The 17,955-nt window shown below is 37.0% G+C and overlaps 1 protein-coding gene across 2 annotated transcripts; it reads left to right on the plus strand.

The window, feature by feature from the left end:
* The first annotated feature begins 8,310 nt into the window (after window positions 1-8,310).
* DPY30 (dpy-30 histone methyltransferase complex regulatory subunit) lies at window positions 8,311-17,492 on the plus strand. 2 transcript variants are annotated; one of them, XM_047069254.1, is made up of 5 exons: window positions 8,311-8,397; window positions 8,642-8,713; window positions 8,799-8,846; window positions 14,795-14,937; window positions 17,150-17,492. In XM_047069254.1, exons 2-5 carry the CDS (start codon window positions 8,678-8,680, stop codon window positions 17,220-17,222), a joined length of 300 nt encoding a protein of 99 aa, XP_046925210.1. In that variant the 5' UTR covers window positions 8,311-8,397; window positions 8,642-8,677; the 3' UTR covers window positions 17,223-17,492. The 2 variants fall into 2 exon arrangements, with proteins under 2 accessions (XP_046925210.1, XP_046925209.1); XM_047069253.1 differs by having other exon boundaries at window positions 8,349-8,536.
* The last annotated feature ends 463 nt before the right edge of the window (window positions 17,493-17,955 follow it).

Genomic DNA, 17,955 nt, shown 5'->3' on the forward strand with positions numbered 1-17,955 from the left:
CCCCTAGAGCAGGAGTGATCTTTTTTTTTTCCCTTGGCGTCCAGGTGTTAAGTCTCTGGCCTCTGGCCTCCCACTTGCTAGGTCTCTGCTATTCACTTGTGCTTAATATAGACTGTGTCAATATACCTTTGCCAATTTTTTGTATGGTAAAAATATGGGATTGAGAGTCAGAAAGACAGGTTTGGTGTTCTGGTTCTGGCAGTCATTAGCTGTGCAATGTGGAACATGTTCTTTAAGTAGTTCCTCTGTAAAATGAGTGGAATAAGAATGAAATTACAAAATGAAAGAATTCACTTAAAGCCTTCAGCATAATATCTACGATATAAGAGGTATCAATAAATTTTCTGTCTTTTACACCTCCAGTGCTGTTCCAGAAATCAGACTTTCCTGGGATCTCAATTTTTAGAAAACTCAATACACATCTTCTGCCTCTTGGAATTATACCCCAGTCAAATCCATTTTCTGAATTGACATCTTCCTATATTTGTTTCAAGAAGAACAGTGCCTGGTTGTTATCCTGGCCTTATAGTCTGCCTGGACTGAAGATCCTAACCTTTTCATTTAACCTACAGTGGGACAGCCTCCCAGTTTGCAGATGGTAAGGACTTGCAGGACACTTAATCTTAAATGGAATCTGGGCCAGTTTCACCAGGACAAAAAGGAGGAGCTGAGTACTGTGCTAACTAATCCAGGACATTTGGTCATTTTATCACTTTAACCCATTAACTTATTTACAAAGTGATTATCACCAGATAGTTTTTTTTGTTTGTTTTTTGGGTTTTTTTTTTTTTTTTTGGCTATTTTAGCTCTACTTCTCTTCTAAGGAACTCCTCAAACCTTCAGCTTGAGAGACACTGGATTATCAGAAGTAGGGTCCAATGACAGATATTAAGGACCACTTTTCAGAAAAGTTAAGAGAGAAACAAAACAGTAACAGTAACAGTTGGGGGATTATTATCCAATAGCTGTGTTAAGCAAAAACCTAATTGTGGGCAATTAATCATTTCTCTGTATTGAGTCCACATTGTGTTGCATTTTATTCATTTACTTGTTCAACAAATAGATATTAAGCACTGACAGCATGCCAGGCAATGAGTAAGGTACCAAGATTATAGGAGGGGGTAAAATCAGATTTATTGTCTGATACAGTAACTAAAAAACTCAAGTAGCAACTAGCAACAGTGATGAGACATATACAGGAGTTCCAGGTGTGGTTGTGGTATTCAAAAATGTATGTATGGTATGAACGATGAAATTTACGAGAAATCAGAGTAGCATCCCCTTATGAAACAGGGCTGCTGTTAATCAGCCCCAGCTGATTTTTGCTTTTCGAGAATATGTGCTGTACTGGGGCACCTGGGTGGCTCAGTCGGTTAAGCGTCCAACTTCAGCTCAGGTCATGATCTCCTGGTTCATGAGTTCGAGCTTTGAGTAGGGCTCTGTGCTGACAGCTTGGAACCTGGAGCCTGCTTCAGGTTCTGTGTCTTCTCTCTCTCTGCCCCTCCTTTACTCATACTCTGTCTCTCTTTCTCTCTCAAAAATAAATACACATTTAAAAAAACTAAAAAAAAGAATATTGGTGTACTGTTGCCAGGTTTTTAAAACATCTCAAGAGAAATGAGAATTCTCAATTTTTATGTGAAATCTATAGCTGAGGAGATACGGGCTCAAAATTGAAAAACAAACAAACCAAAACAAAACTGAGACACCAGTTTGAGATTCTCTGTTTCACAGAGGATTTGTTCTTAGTGAAAGCGTGAATGAGCTCATGGTTTTGAAATAGTAGTAGGTGTAAGAGTACAAATTGTTACCTAACCTGCTCAACGTGAGTTTTCAAACTGTGATGCTGTGGAACCATCAGCAGAGGTAGCTAATACAGAATTTGAAATGAATGCCCTGAAATGTTCATCTAGATTATGAGAGAGTACATTCAATCATCACTTGGAGTACTTGGTTATAGTAATACACTCTTACATTTCTGTATTTATGGTGGGCAGGGCATGTTTAGTGCACATGAAAAGCAGGGTAATGGGAACTGTTAGCACCAGGTGAGTGTTGGGGCACGCCAATGGAATTGTCTGTTTTCAAACCAACCGCCGTGGGTTCAGGAAGCCTTCTTTATCCTTGAGATCTTCCTCTCCACTTTGTCAGGTTAACTCATATCCTATATTCTGGTAAAGATACCTAAGTTTCTCCATTTACTCTCCTCATTACTGTTTCAGTCTGTTTTCTGTCTTCCTGCTCCTCCCAGCTTTGCTTAAACACCGATTCTTTGTTAATACTGCTCCAAAGACATATATCTCAACTTCATCTGAACTTCTTCAGAATTCATTTTCTATATCATTTATCTTAACCTTTAGTCAGTTATTATCTTATATTGTCATTTAAATGTATCATGTATATGTATATATATCTAATACAAATTAACTAGAATACAAATTTATGAGGGCAGGCACTGCAATTTATATTTATCTTAAATTCCCTGAGAGTTTGAGATCCCCAATATCACCTCCTGATTTGTTAGAAGGACTCATAGAACTCAGAATATAGTCATACTTACAGCTATGATTTACTTTTGAGAAGTTTTTTAATGTTTATTTATTTTTGAGAGAGAGAGAGCAAGAGAGAGAGACAGGGTGTGAGCTGGGAAGGAGCAGAGAGAGAGAGGGAGACACAGAATCCAAAGCAGACCCCAGGCCCTGAGCTGTCAGCACAGAGCCCAATGTGGGGCTCAAACCCATGAACTGCGAGATCATGACCTGAGCCGAAGTCAGACCCTTAACCAACTGAGCCACCCAAGCGCCCCTACAGCTGTGATTTATTAAAGCATAAGGATACACAGCAAAATCAGCAAAGGGAAAAGGGCAGGTGGGGCAAAGTCTGGAGAAAACCAGGTGCCAGCTTCCAAGAGTCTTCTCTCAGTAGAGTCACACAAGACACAATTCCTCCAGCAATGAGTTCTGACAACAATATTGTTCACCATGACAGTCATCGGAAACTCAGTGCTTGGGTTTTACTAGGCACCCACTGACCAAGGTGTACCAAAATTCCAGACTCCTAGAAGGAAAGCTAGTGCTTAAAAGAAACTATAGTGTTTGCACAAACAATTTAAGTCACTCTAATCATTTAGGGAAAGTTTTGTATTTGTGTGGGGAACTGTTTATCATTCAAATTCTCAGATACCAGGCTTTCTGCTTTGCACAAATATATACATGCAAAAACAGATTCTTAACTATACATTTTCCTACAACATACATTGTTTTTCACATAAAATTATGTAACAAATGTTTTTTTATGCCAGTATCTGTAGATCTGTCTCAATCTTTTCAATGGGTACACAGTAGCCCATTGTATTGAGATATCTTAATTTAACCTACTCCCAATCTTTTCCTGCTAAAAACTATGGTACAATAAATATCTTTCTATTTGTGCATTTTTGTATTCATATGAGATAAAGTCCTTCACAGAGAAATCCTGTGTTATAGTGAAAATTCTGTTTTAGTTTATCCCTTTTATGGTAAGCTCATGTTGAAGTTGAACTCTTTACATAATATGCAGTAGTGAATGTTTTTTGACTGACTAGCCAGCATCCAATCCCTTTCTTTTCCCTTCCTACCCATTCTAAGATTTTCTCTTGTAGAACCAACCCTCTTCCATTGTACCATGTTCATACAATTCTGGTGGGATCAACTACTACCAGGAATGGGCATTAATTCAGGTTAGCACATCACATCCACATTGTCAAAATAACTGGTTCAAGATGGATAGATTAAAGGAAAGTTCAGGTTTTTGGTACATGGGTAAACCTAAGAGAAGTGATGCTTTCTGTCTTTGAATATGAAAAAGAAAGCAAGCTGTCCTGAGTACTTGTAGCAACGATATCTTGACCATGAGAAATCAGCCTGAGAATGAAGGTGATATATAGAAGAGATGAAGGTGAGAAACTTGTAGATAAACAGTATAAAATCTAAGCCTGGAGGCACCTGGCTGGTTCAGTTGTAGGAGCGTGCGACTCTTGATCTCAGAGTCATTAGGAGAGCCCCATCTTGGGAGTGGAGATTTCTTAAACAAAATACTTAAAAGCTATGACGAGGGTGCCTGGATGGCTCAGCTGGTTAAGCAGTCTGATTTAGGCTCAGGTCATAATCTCGTGGGGTTTGTGAGTTTGAGCCCTATGTGGGCCTCTGTGCTGACAGCTTGAGCTTGGAGCCTGCTTCAGATTCTGTGTCTCCCTCTCTCTCTGCCCCTCCCCAGCTTGCACTCTGTCTCTCTCTCAAAAATAAAAAAATAAACATAAAAAAATTTACAAGCCATGAATAGAGTGTGTTAGCTACCCACCTTATTACCACTGGAATTTTCAGTTGTTACTCAAAAAGTCTTGCCTGTTGTTTAACAAACTGGAGTTGGGATTTGTTACTAATACAAAGTATACTAATACATTTGTCCTCTATTTATGCATAGCTAGGAGCACCACTTTTGGAATTATGTAGATCTGGGTTAAAATTTCAACTAGCCATGTAAGTTATGTAACTTTATATGACATTTTCTGAATCAATTTTATTATTTTATGGGGATAATTGTATTTACTTTATAAGGGATTAGAATATTATGTGGTACAATATGTAAATCATTTCACAGGGTGCCTGAATCCAGTTGGATGTTTTTTTTTTTCACCCTAGTTGGACTTCTAATTCAATTTTTTTCTGCATTCTCTTATACATGAATACATCAGTAATGCATTCTGATAATGATACTATAGAGAAACACTTTACACAATAATCTGGTATTATTGTCTAGTAAATTAGGTGGCATAACTACCAATTTCTATTTTACTGGCCAAGTTTGTCTTTAAGAGAAGAAAAGGTTTGGGGCATCTGGTTAGCTTGGTCAGAGCATGCAACTCTTGATCTTGGAATGGTGAGTTCTAGCCTCATGTTGGGTGTAGAACATAAAAAAAAAAAAAGAAAGAAAAGGGAAAGAGAGAAATGATTTCAACATGTATTAATATGGAATGGCTCTGGGTGTCTTAAAATTAAAACATATCATACTTATATATTGTACTTATTACTTAATAACTCATGACCTATTTATAAACATACATTTAAGTTATTTGGATTGTAAAAGGAAAACATAAAACATAAAATCAACACTTTTTTTTAAGATTTTGTTTTTAAGTAATTTCTACACCCAATGTGGGGCTTGAACTCGCAACGCTGAGATTAAGAGTCACATGCCTTTCCATTTGAGTTAGCCTGGTGCCCCTAAAAACCAACACTTTAAAAAAACTGAAAATCTCTTAGGAAATTTTGGGGGAAAATCTAAATATAACCAACCTCTTATGTGAAATGGAAATAATTGACAATTTAGGGACTGGGAATTATAGGAAGTTTAGCTTTTTTATTTTTAGTACTCTCATTGCTAAGATCATGGCTGTATCATAAAAATCTGAATACACTCTATTCATGTCTTTTAACAGCCCATTTGACATGTTCCATGGTATATCAACATTTCTGAGATGAGGATGGTGGTAAGGGTGCTTGGGCATGGGGTTTGGTAATGGAGACAAGGGAGTTATGGGTAGAGTAGTTGTCTTCTAATATTAGCCACCAAAAGACACTTCCTTGGAAAGCTATTAAGCACATCTGAAATATACATTTCTAGGTCTTCAGAGGTGGTTGGTGTCCCTGTGCACAGACTATTCTCAGGAGGGTCTATTTACATTCAATAAATTCTATGTATTCCTCTGCAAAGACATTTGTGTTTGTGTGTGTGTATGAGTGTGTGCTGAATCATGCTCTTTATTTGAGCACTTTCTCACAAATCAAAAGAAAAAAGACTAGAAACAACAAAAAAGGTAGAACATATTCTTATAAAGAAGTAGTAAATGTAGATACAATAGAATGTTTCACTTATATACCTTCACACAATGCATTTTCTTCTGTTTTATCTCATTTTATCCTCAACATGAAGAATTGTTATCCTAATCTACATGTGAAAAGACATGAAGCTCAGAAGAGTTCAAGTATTTGCTTATTTCCATGTGACAAACAAGTGAAGGAACCAGGTTCTGATATTCATCTAATCCCAAATCAAGCGTTCTCTACTACACATATTGCATTATTCCAAATAGGTATCATCTAACAGGTTAATATTTTATAAATGGGATTTGCATCAAGTCTATAAAAAGGTTCAAGCACAGTAATTTGTCTTTATTATTCTAGATTCTAGAATTCTAGTTCTAGAATCTCTAAACTACTGTCTCCCTAAAACCGCAAGAAAGACAAAGTCTAGAGTAGTGCTTTGGCGCAAGTGCTTGCTTTCCTTATAAATTCACTTCTTTGGAAAAAAAACCTTATTGAATATAAGAAACAAATACAAAGATGAATATAATAAGATTTTTCCCTTTGAAGAACTAAAGAATCTAATTGTGTTTGACTGCAAACAATATATAAGGCAGAATGAGGTAAGCGCTGTAATGGAAGGACATAACAGAAGCAGATGAGAGAGTGCTGAACCAAGTTTGGTACTCCAAGTTCAAATAACAGTTCAATGTTTTTCTAATTCTTTTCATTTATCCCTCTCTAGAGAGTACACATTATTGCAAATTTCTGTCATATGGCTATGTCTTTTTCTCCGAATTTTTCAAAAAGTTGTAAATGTAAAAATTTTAGTGAAGCTTTTTGTAAACCATACTTAGAAGTCTCTTCTAGATTGAGAGAAACCTGGCTGATAGTTAATTGTGTGTGTGTGTGTGTGTGTGTGTGTGCGTGTGTGTGTGTGTGCGCGCGCGCGCGTGTGTGCGCGTGTATTTACCAAAAGGAGCAGCACATATGTATATACGTGTGTGTATATATATAGACAGGGAGAGCACACAAACACACGCATATATACAAAGATATATATAGTCTTTAGTAGTTTCAGCATATATATTCATACTCAGCTTTGACTATGAATCAACTCCATATATGTTGTGAACCTTATGAAGTACTAAGTTATATAGGACAAGGTTCCTGCCTTGAAGGAGCTCAGTCTAGCTTCCCATTTTACTAAAACTGTTGGTATTTAGAAAATATAAATTAGCAGCTCTCAGTTACTTTCTGGAATTTGGAAATATTTATTATGCACCTATTGTGTTTTGGGAAATGTATGGATATATGCTGATATAGTAATGCACATTAACTATTAAGTTTCCCAACTATTCTCTAGACTTATTTGCTGTTATTTCCCATGCCTGAAAAGTATTTAATCTTAATATATGTAGTTGTCAATTTCTATTTCCTACACTTATGCATCCACATCTTTGCATCAGTCCTACATGAAAAATCCTCAAAGTGCCACATGGTAACTACCACCAATTACAATACTAATCAAGTATACTTTACAAAATTAAACTTTAAAAATGTACCCACAAGTCTAGTTACTAAACAAATTTATTTCGGATCTTTATCAATTCAGTTTTTTCAGAGTAGCAAAATAAAGTTGTATTCTATCTTTTTCAAAATGTAATATTATAATCATAAATATTTCTGTATTTCTAGAGTAATGACTTTTAATAGCTTACATTCCTTTATGTTGAAATGACATAGTCTCCAAATATTCCATATGAAGTTTCCAAATTTTCATATTACAAGTGCAGCTACAAATGGGATTGTTGAATCAAAGGTAGGAACTTCAGTGTATCACTTTTATTTACATTAAAATAAATGGAATTTATTGAAATTAAAACAATCTTGTTTGCTATTTAAAAATTGTATGTAGGAGGCATATTATCCTTTGTGTTTTTTACAAATACAATAGTATCAATAGTATCACACTTTGGAAAGCAGGTTGCTTTTTGCTAATTTTGATACAAGTGTAAAATAGCTTTAACATCGCATATTCACAGATTTAAGGACTTGACCAGAGCTTATCACGAAACCCCTAAACACTGCTTCTTCCCCCATCTGTTTAGAGTAAAACACTGACATTCTTTCGTAGACTGCTTAGCTTAGGTCTGATTTTTTAAATAAAAACCACCCAGCGGGTGGGTGATTTTGCTTCCGCGCGGAAGGGCTTCGGCAGAAGCTTTCAGGCAGCACCGCGGCATGGCGGGGCTGAACTCCTGCCAGTTGCGGTGGTCACTGGGTCTGCAGCTGGGCTGGCTCTGGCCTTGAGTGGGCAAGTTGAAGGACGAGTCTCTCGCGACCTCCTGGGCCACATTTTGACCAGGACACTGCAGACCGCACAGTGCAACGTAAACTCAGGACAGGACCAAGTTACCACCCCGCCCCAGGTCGGCTGGGGAGTTCTGCGCAGGCGCGGCAGTCGTGCGACATCCGTCACTTACGGCTGAAGCGGTTTGTGCTGGGAGTTGGTGGCGCGGTGCAGGGCTCATAAGAACGAGCGGCTTGGGCGCGGGTAATCAGCTCCCTTTCCCCCTTTTCCCACTTCTTCTAGGTTCTTGGGACTACCGCGGAGCTTCCGGACCTGATGCGGGCGCCCTGTCTTGGACTGTCCCACCTTGCTCCTCTACTGCTCCGGGTGCTCCCGCGCCCAGGTGGGGGTGAGGGGCGGGGTCGGGGGCTGGGCTGGGCTGGACTCCATCCTGGCATCTTCGTGTTGAAATCTCCCGGGTAACTCGCCGTTCTTCTTGTTTTCCAAGACTGGTTTCCGGGGATTGTGACTTGCAGGGTCCGCCATGGAGCCAGAGCAGATGCTGGAGGGACAGACGCAGGTACCAGGAGGCCCTGGCTTCAGGGTGGCGGTGTGCAGCGAGAAGGGGCGGCTCGTGTCTCAGTGACCTGTGTTTTGTTTTCTAGGTTGCAGAAAACCCTCACTCTGAGTACGGTCTTACAGACAATGTCGAGGTAATTCGCCCAGTTCTTTTGCCGTTTCTGAGCGTCTCTTATGTGCTGGAGAAAACTTAGGATCCATTTTTACCAGGTTGCTTTGCACAAGGGAAAACTTTTATCTCAGCATGAACCAAACAGTATCAAGTTATGGGTAGCTTGTTTTATTAGTGGTACCGATGCTTCGTGGTATACAGAAGTCCAGATTACTTTTGAGTCAAGAGTTTGAACTTCTGAAAGTGATATAAAGAAACAAACATGCGTCACCAATGGAGACTGTTAGAATCGTTTTTGCTTGGTGGCTATTGATGAATCTGTTGGGATATTCTTTGGAAAAATTGCGCATTAAAATTATTGCGCATTGTCTTTGTAGCAGAATAGTGTGCTGGTGGAATGAATAAGTGTTGTGTTCTTTTTGCGTTCAGTAGTAGATGCCTTTGGAAGCTGTAACACACATAATAGACATTGTTTTTGTCTTACACATTGAAGTCTGAATTCAAAGAGTACACACAAAAAACATACACAAGTGGATATACTTTCCCAGAGCTTTTGCATTTAAGTGCTAGGAGGTTGTTTAAAAGTTGAAGTTACGGGTGCCTGGGTGGGTCAGTGGGTTAAGCATCCGACTTTAGCTCAGGTCATGATCCCACCGCTCTCGGTTCGAGTCCCATGTGGGGGCTCTGTGCTGACAACTCTGAGTCTGGAGCCTGCTTCAAATTGTGTGTTTCCCTCTCTCTCTGCCTCTCCCTCGCTCATGCACTGTCTCACTCAAGAATAAATAAACAACAACAAAAATTAAAAGAAGTAGAAGTTATTTTGTAAATGAGTGAGTAAATGCTAGAGCAAATGAATTAGCCAAGGCTGGGTGGGATTGGTTAGGAAAATAGAGGCTTCCAGGAGATGTGTATTATATTGGGGGAGAAAAAAAAAATAGGGAAAGACCTTGCCAGTGATTAAGTTTGGATAAATGAGTGCAGGAGTATTTCCAAGCGAAGTAATAATAGTAGCAGCTACTATTTACACAAAAGAAAACTTTGTGTAAAGTAATTACACCAGTTTGTGTTCTATTCCTTTAAGAAACTTCTTTTAAGGCATCAGCACAATCTTTCTGTGATGGTGCTTGTGTACGAAGGCAGAGCCGTGATACGGTACAGCAGTGTTTCCCAGAGTGTTTCTCTCAAGTCCTCAGACCAATTTCCACGGAAAAGTGAGGAAAAAATGAGCGGAGGGAGTATTTGATAATGATACATTGTTTGGTGATTGGTCTTCCTGCTTTTATAATTTAAAAATGCCCATTCTCTTGGGGCACCTGGGTGGCTCAGGTCACCATCTCGCAATTCCTGAGTTTGAGCCCCACGTCGGGCTCTGTGCTGACAGCTCAGAGCCAGGAGCCTGCTTCGGATTCTCTGTCTCCCCACCCCTCCCTTCTCTCTCTCAAAAATAAATAAACGTTAAAAAATGTTTTAAAAAAATGCCCATTCTCTTATGAATTAATGGTGGTAGTAAAATAATATATTTATTTATTTGTAAGTTTTTACTTTGGAAAATAGAGTTCATTTCCCTATGTTGGTCCCTTTGTTAATTGTGTAATTTTGAATTTGTTGTTTGTGAGATCTGAAAGTCTGGAAACCACTACAGCTGCTGCTACTTTCTGTCTTTCTCCATTTTGTTTCCTAATTTCTTTTTGGGGGCTTGCTTTATGGTTTATAGCATGCAAGTCTAGCTTAACAATTTACCTTCAAGTGGTATTATTTCTTTTAGTGTGCAGTGTAACAACCTTAACGACAGTGTTCTCCCATTGTCTTTCAACTGGCCTTTGTGCCATTGTTATATACCTTCTACATATTTTATAAATACCATAACTCATTATTTTTATTTTTATTTTTTTTAAATTTATTAAAAAATTTTTTTTTATTAGTTTTCTTTATTTTTGAGAGGCAGAGAGAGACAGAGTGCGTGTCGGGGAGGGACAGAGAGAGAGGGAGACACAGAATCCAAAGACAGCCTCCGGGCTCCAAGCTGTCAGCACAGAGCCCGATGCAGGGCTGAACTCACTAACCATGAGATCAAGACCTGAGCCAAAGTCGGTCACTCAACTGACTGCGTCACCCAGGCGCCCCCATTATTTTTATTTTTTTTTATTTTTTAAAGTTTATTTATTTGTTTTTGAAAGAAAGAGAGAGTGCAAGCGGGGGGGGGGGGGGTGGGGAGAGAGAGAGAATGAGAGAAAAACCCAAGCAGGCCCACTGTGTAGAGCTGGATCCAGGGCTCAAACTCTTGAACCATGAGATCATGACTGGAATCAAAATCAAGTGTTGCTGCTCCCTTAACTGACTGTGCCCCCAGGTGCCCCTCATTATTTTTATTTTCTTTAAAAAGTTGTCTTTAAAGAGGTTTAAACAATAAGAAAAAGGAATATTTTACATTTACTCACTTATTTACCGTATTTACCATCTTGACTCTTCATTCTTTTGTGTAGATGGAGATTTCCATCCGGCATCATTTTCCTTCTGCCTTAAGGGCTTCTGTTAACATTTCTTATAGTGTAGGTCTACTGGTAAGGAAGTCTTCGAGCTTCTGAGTGTCTTTAAAAAAGCATTATTTTGTCTTTATGTTTATTTTTTTAATTTATTTTTTTGTCTTGAGATATTTTTGCTGGGTATAGATTTGTTCTATTGTCTTTGGCTAACATTATTTCTGGCAGAAAATCTGCAATCATTTCTGTCTTTTCTTCTCCATACTTAATGTGTCTTCTCTTGGTGTTTTTAATTTTATTACAGGTTTTAAATAATTTGATTATGATATGTCTTGGTGTGTTTTTTTTTTTAAATTATTTTTATGCGTCTTGTGCTTAGGATTCATTGAGTTTCTTGGATCTGTGGGTTTAGAGTTTTCATGAAATTTGGAAAAATTTCGGCCATTATTTCTTCAAATATTTTTAAATACTGTTAGCTTAATTTATTTACGTTTTCCTTTCCCTTCTTGGAGATGTGGAATATATTATAATAGCTGGTTGATGGCATTGCCTATTCTATCATCTGTATCATTTCTGGGTCTCTTTCTGTGGACTGAATTGTTTTCCTCATTATGTGTAGTAGTTTCCTGCTTCTTTGCTTGCCTGGTGATTTCTTACTGGAGGCTGGGCATTATGCATTTTATCTTGTTGGGTACTGGTTATTTTTGTATTCCTTCAAATATTCTTGAGCTTTGGTCTAGGACACAGTTAAGTTACTGAGAAACAATTTGATCCCTTTGAGGTTTGCTTTAAGCTTTTCCAGGTGAGACCAGACCGACCTTTAATTGAGGCCTAATATCCTCCTCTTGCATCTCTCCCAAGGCTCCGTATATTATGTGGTTTTCCAGTTTTGTGTCACAGGAACATGAACTATTCCTGGTCTTGTGTGAGCTCCGGGGAATTCTGTCTCCTGCTTATTCTGGGTGTTTTTTTCCCTTAGCCTTGGGTAGTTGCCCTACATCCATGCACTGATAAGTACTCACCTGAAGACTGTAAAGCAGTCTCTTTAGTGTCTTTCTGCACATTTCTCTCCTTTCCATGTACTCTTCGTACACTGTCCTGTATATTCTAGTTGTCTTGATCTTCCTGAAGTTTCAAGTCTGTCTTCTCAGCTTGGGGAGATTGCTGGGCTCTGCTTTGGTTCTTTCTGCATTGCATCCTATATGTTTCTAGCAGGAAGCAGTAGCCTACGACAATCATAGGAGTCACCTTTTTTTCCCCCCTGTTTTTGTGATCATTGTTCTACACCACTAACATCTTACACCTTTTTTTGGAGGGGGGTGGATTTGTGTGTGTGTGTGTGTGTGTGTGTGTGTGTGTATATATAAATAGATTAATTCAGGATTTTGGCTTAACTAAAATTAAGCATTAGCAGTTGACACATAGTGCATATTCTTTTTTTTTTTTTTTCCAACGTTTATTTATTTTTGGGACAGAGAGAGACAGAGCATGAACGGGGGAGGGGCAGAGAGAGAGGGAGACACAGAATCGGAAACAGGCTCCAGGCTCCGAGCCATCAGCCCAGAGCCCGACGCGGGGCTCGAACTCAACGGACTGAGAGATCATGACCTGAGTTGAAGTCGGACACTTAACCGACTGCACCACCCAGGCGCCCCTAGTGCATATTCATTAAATATTTGAATGAAAGATGAGAGGATTTGGTCAAGGGGTTTTATTATAAGATATATAGGAGTTAATCAGGTATTGCTTAATTGAAGCAATTAATTGCCTCCTTATTGAAGGTATTGGAATGTCATGTAACTGACTAGTTTTTGTCGTATATGGGCATTATCTGTTGAAATTTACTGAGGAACAGTAAGTTTCTTAATCCATGAGCAAGTAAATAGATATTTTATATGTTAATTAAGTACAGAACATTATCATCTTACTAAGTCTCAAAATAAGATGGAAAAATCATGAGCCTGATTAGAGTAGTTGCCTGACATAGTTGTGGGAAGTGTCTTTGGAAATCATGGTACATATATATTGTAGGTATATGATTAAAGTTTTTTTGTTTTTTACCACTTTTTACAAAATAAAATTGTCTAAAAAAGCTAAGTCTAGAAAATGTTTCTTTGTTGTCATTGACTCATTTATATCCAGTTTGAGTATGATTGAAGCAAAAGTTCATTTTTTTAAAATTTTTTTTACATTTATTTATTTTTGAGAGACAGAGTGAGACAAAGTGAGAGTGGGGGAGGGGCAGAGGGGAGACACAGGATCACAAGCAGGCTCCAGGCTCTGAGCTGTCAGCACAGAGCCCGACGTGGGGCTTGAACCCACAGACTGTGAGATCATGACCTGAGCCGAAGTCGGATGCTCAACCGACTGAGCCACCCAGGTGCCCCAAAAGTTCATTTTTTTAAAAAGATTTTAAGTAATTTATACCCCCAACGTGGGGCTTGAACCCACAACCCTGAGATTAAGAGTTGCATGCTCCAGTAACTAAGTCCTCCATGTGCCCCAAAAGTTTATTTAAATGAAAGTGTTCTTAATAGTGGTTTGTCTTGTAGATAGCCACTTATTTCTAAATTTCTAAAATGGTCGATTTGTAAAAGAATGCAAAGTTTTTCAGTAAAGATGTCAGATGAATCTATGTGAAAGACCTAAATTTGGGGGTTTCTAGGAGTAATAGTATAAGTCGTTACTTAAACATCATTTAAATATCATATTAATGATCTTTTCCATATGATCCTCATTTTTTGACTATCATTTACTTAGTATTTTTTCTTCATTCTGTTCACTTTTAAAAATCATGAATGTATTTCTTTAAAAAAGAAACCAATGGAAAAACATTCTCATTTGATAGAGGATAACCATAAACAAGAAAATAGTGAATGTGAAATGGTGGGGTAAGTTTTAGCTATATTCTATTGCTATTGGAAAGCTCTGAGCCTGAAGCCTGCTCTCTCTGTTAAGAGTTTAGCAAGTGTTGCTAAAGTGTTACACACCTATTACTACGGAAGTGAGACTTATCCTTGATAACTGCCTGTGATGAAAGAATTGAAACAGGACTAGCTTTCTCACTGTGATTCAGTGCTACTTAGTGTCATGTCCATATTTTTTTTTTTTTTTTTTTTTTTTTATTTTTTTATTTTATTTTTTTTTTTTCATGTCCATATTTTTTGAAGCATACTGTAGGAAAGTATTCTTATGAAAGAAAGAAAAAGCACTTGTATTTATTCCTAAACAGGCAGAAGGAGAGAGAGAAAGAGTAGAATCTAGAGATAAGACATTAAAAGAATAGATACTATGGTGCCTTCAGAGAAGAAAGGCTTAAATGAAATTTAGAGATGGGTCTGATTTTATTTTGGCAGAGAGATTTGCCCTACCATACCAACTCTCTGGTCATTGATTCGCCTTTTCTACTCATGTCATATTTCCATTATTTTTTGTTTAGCACTCAATCTAGTTATTTGTAATATACATGTGTGTTTTTTGAATCCACTAGAGGATAGTAGACAATGAGAAGATTAATGCAGAAAAGTCATCAAAACAGAAAGTGGATCTTCAGTCTTTGCCAACTCGTGCCTACCTGGATCAGACAGTTGTGCCTATATTATTACAGGGACTGGCTGTGCTTGCAAAAGAAAGGTAAGATAGTGTCTGCAAATGGAGTTCCTGGAGAAAGCAAAATAAAGGCTTCCCTAAGTGAAATCTCATTAGTTATCATTAGTTATGTTTAATTATTTCTTGCAATATAAAGAGTTAATAAAATAAAATATAAGTCAGCCCTAATTTCATCAATTAAGACACTTTCATTTATCTCTACTGATCTTAGATCATATGCATATTTGTAAAGATTTGCAATTGTGTACATGTAATTTTATCTCCTTTTTACTTAATATTATAAACTAAAACTTTTTCCATATATCTGCATAGGCTTTGTGATTATAATTTAAATTATAACAATATTGCAGTTAGCCATTTTCTTATTGTTGAGCTCTTAGGTCCAATTTCCTTTGTTATTATAGGTTAGCAGGCGACCTGTGTTATATGTTTTCATGCCTCTTTTGCTTTTGTTTCATTACTTTCTTATGATAAATTTCCAAGAGTTGATTTGCAAGTTTGAGGAACATGACTCTTTTTATAGTGTTTGACACATAATACCATTTTTCCATCCAAAAACTTATCCTTAAGTTTCTTCCATTATCATAGTCTTAACAGCGTGACTGTTAACTTTTCTTGTCAAGGTATTTTGATTTATATTTACTAGCAACATTACAGTTTTTTCTGTACATGTTTTTTCCTAGTAATTCTACCTAAATTCTTTTTGTATAAGCAAATCCAATAGGGAAAATGTTTTTATATATTAGTTATACGTATAAAAGAGGATTTATTTATGACTGCAAGTTATGTCTCGGCTCTAATTCTGTCAATTAAAATATGGGCACCTTTTATATTTTCTTGTTCTTTACAGAAATCCAATATATTAGAAATTATAAGTATTACTTTAAATGCTAGAAGGAAAAATTTGAAGAAGTTTTTAAGTAACATGCTATTATTAAAAACCATTTTTAAGGAAGGGATTCTGGCAAAATTGTTCATGAAATTAACCATAAATATTATGTGAAAAATGTTGCTTATGTCTAGGCAGTTCAAAAGGTTATTTAAAATGGTAAAGGAATGTTTTGAGATCACTGTAAATGAATTCTAAATACGCCTTTTCATAGTAGGATTTTAAATACCTGATTCCCCCAATTTTTCATCTTTCATCTTCTTTTTTCAGCAAGCATAATCTATGGAAAAGTGATAAATAGGAAATGACATCTTCTGTTAACATTTTTTCCTAGTTTTATTGAGAAATAATTGGCATATATCGCTGTATAAGCCTAAGGTATATACCACGGTGGTTTGATTTACATATATTGTGATATGATTACCACAGTGCATTTAGTTAACATCCTTCATCTCACATAGATGCAATAAAAAGGGAAAAAACAAATGAAAAGAAATTCTCCTTGTGATGAGAACTCTAAGATTCTACTCTCAACAACTTTGCTGTCTCTCACACAGCAGTGTTAGCCGAGGTCATCGTGTCAGATATCACACCCCTGGTGCTTATTCATCTTGTAACTGGAAGTGTGTGCCTTTTGACCACCTTTCTCCAGTTCCCCATTCTCCCACCTCTTAATTCTAAAAAATATGTTTTAACTTCTCAGGTGTGCTGTAGGGTAGCAGTATTAGAATTATTATTGATTTAAATATTTGAAGTAAAATACAGGTGACTTAAAATATAATAGAACTTACTTGTCCAAATGAATGTTGATCCCTTTGATTCGTTTTTTGGGAGTTCATCCACTCGTCTCAGTGATGCTACAGCCATTTTCCTATATTGGTTTTGTACTCTTACTGAAGGATGATACTTGTGGAGAAAATTGTGCATGTCATAGGTGTACACTTCGATGAATTTTCAGAGTCCAAACATACCCACAAAACTTGCAGTCAGATCAAGAAACTGAGTACTGTCAGCACCCCAGAGTTCTCCCTGGTGACCCCTTTAAGTCCTTATTTCAATATCCTGGGTAATCGTCATCCCACTGTCAAACATTACATTTTTGAAACTTTGTGTTTTAGAATTGAGTTTATAACCAGATTTAAGTCATACAAAAATCTCAGCCTCTTTAAACCATATTGTTGACTAACTTGCTTGTCTGTTTCATTTACCATATTTACTACAAATGGCCTTTGAGTGTAAAATGAAAATTAAATTTAAAAAGATGTGTTTTTGTTAATGGAATAATACATTTAAATTAATACACCTAGAATATAAATTTCTAAATTTTGGATTTCTTTTCCCTTCCAGACCACCAAATCCCATTGAATTTCTAGCATCATATCTTTTAAAAAACAAGGCACAGTTTGAAGATCGAAACTGACTTATTGGGAAGAACAGAAAAAATTTTGTTTCTACTGTAGATTTACATGATTAAGAGGCAGCTTTAATTGCCAAGATTTTCCCCCCTTTTGGAAGTATAAGAACCTTCAGGACAACAGAACTTATTTCCGGAATTGCAGAAGAAAACATTTCCCTTATTTTGATTTAATCACAATACTTATTTAATGAGTGTATTCTGTGCAATTTTTTTCTCAGATTGTCTTTAACTTTGTTTTTAAAATGACCTTCAAAATAAACTGTTAAAACGTCATTATTTGAAAGTAGTTTTTGTTCTCTATGACAAATATTTTATATGGTTCAGTTATTTTCATGAATTGCTTCTTTCTTGGGTCTTAGAATGCTGCAAAATTTTACAACAGCATGAAAATACAACAGAGTCAAGTTTAACATAACAATCTCAGCCAGTTTTTCTCTTTGTTGTCCCTGGACCTCCTGGAGGGTGGGATCTGGGCATCTTCAGTTTTTAACATCACAGGTGATTCTAATGCACAATGAAGTTGGAGTACTGATAGAGGCATTGTGGAGGGTGTACAAATCCTTCATTGCTCTAAACCTTTATGGTAATACAATAACAGCTGTCGTTTGTTGCAATTCTGTGTGTCAGGCATAAGTACTATTTTACTTAAATTATCTTTAACATTAGCAACTCTACAAAGTAGATATTGTTATTCCCATTTTGCAGATGAAACCTTTGGAGAGGTTAAGTGACTTGC

The sequence above is a fragment of the Lynx rufus genome, unplaced genomic scaffold (assembly GCF_022079265.1).
Source record: "Lynx rufus isolate CCGP_SWC_20201006 ecotype Redwood Valley unplaced genomic scaffold, mLynRuf1.p SCAF_8, whole genome shotgun sequence".
Classification (NCBI taxonomy): domain Eukaryota; kingdom Metazoa; phylum Chordata; class Mammalia; order Carnivora; family Felidae; genus Lynx; species Lynx rufus.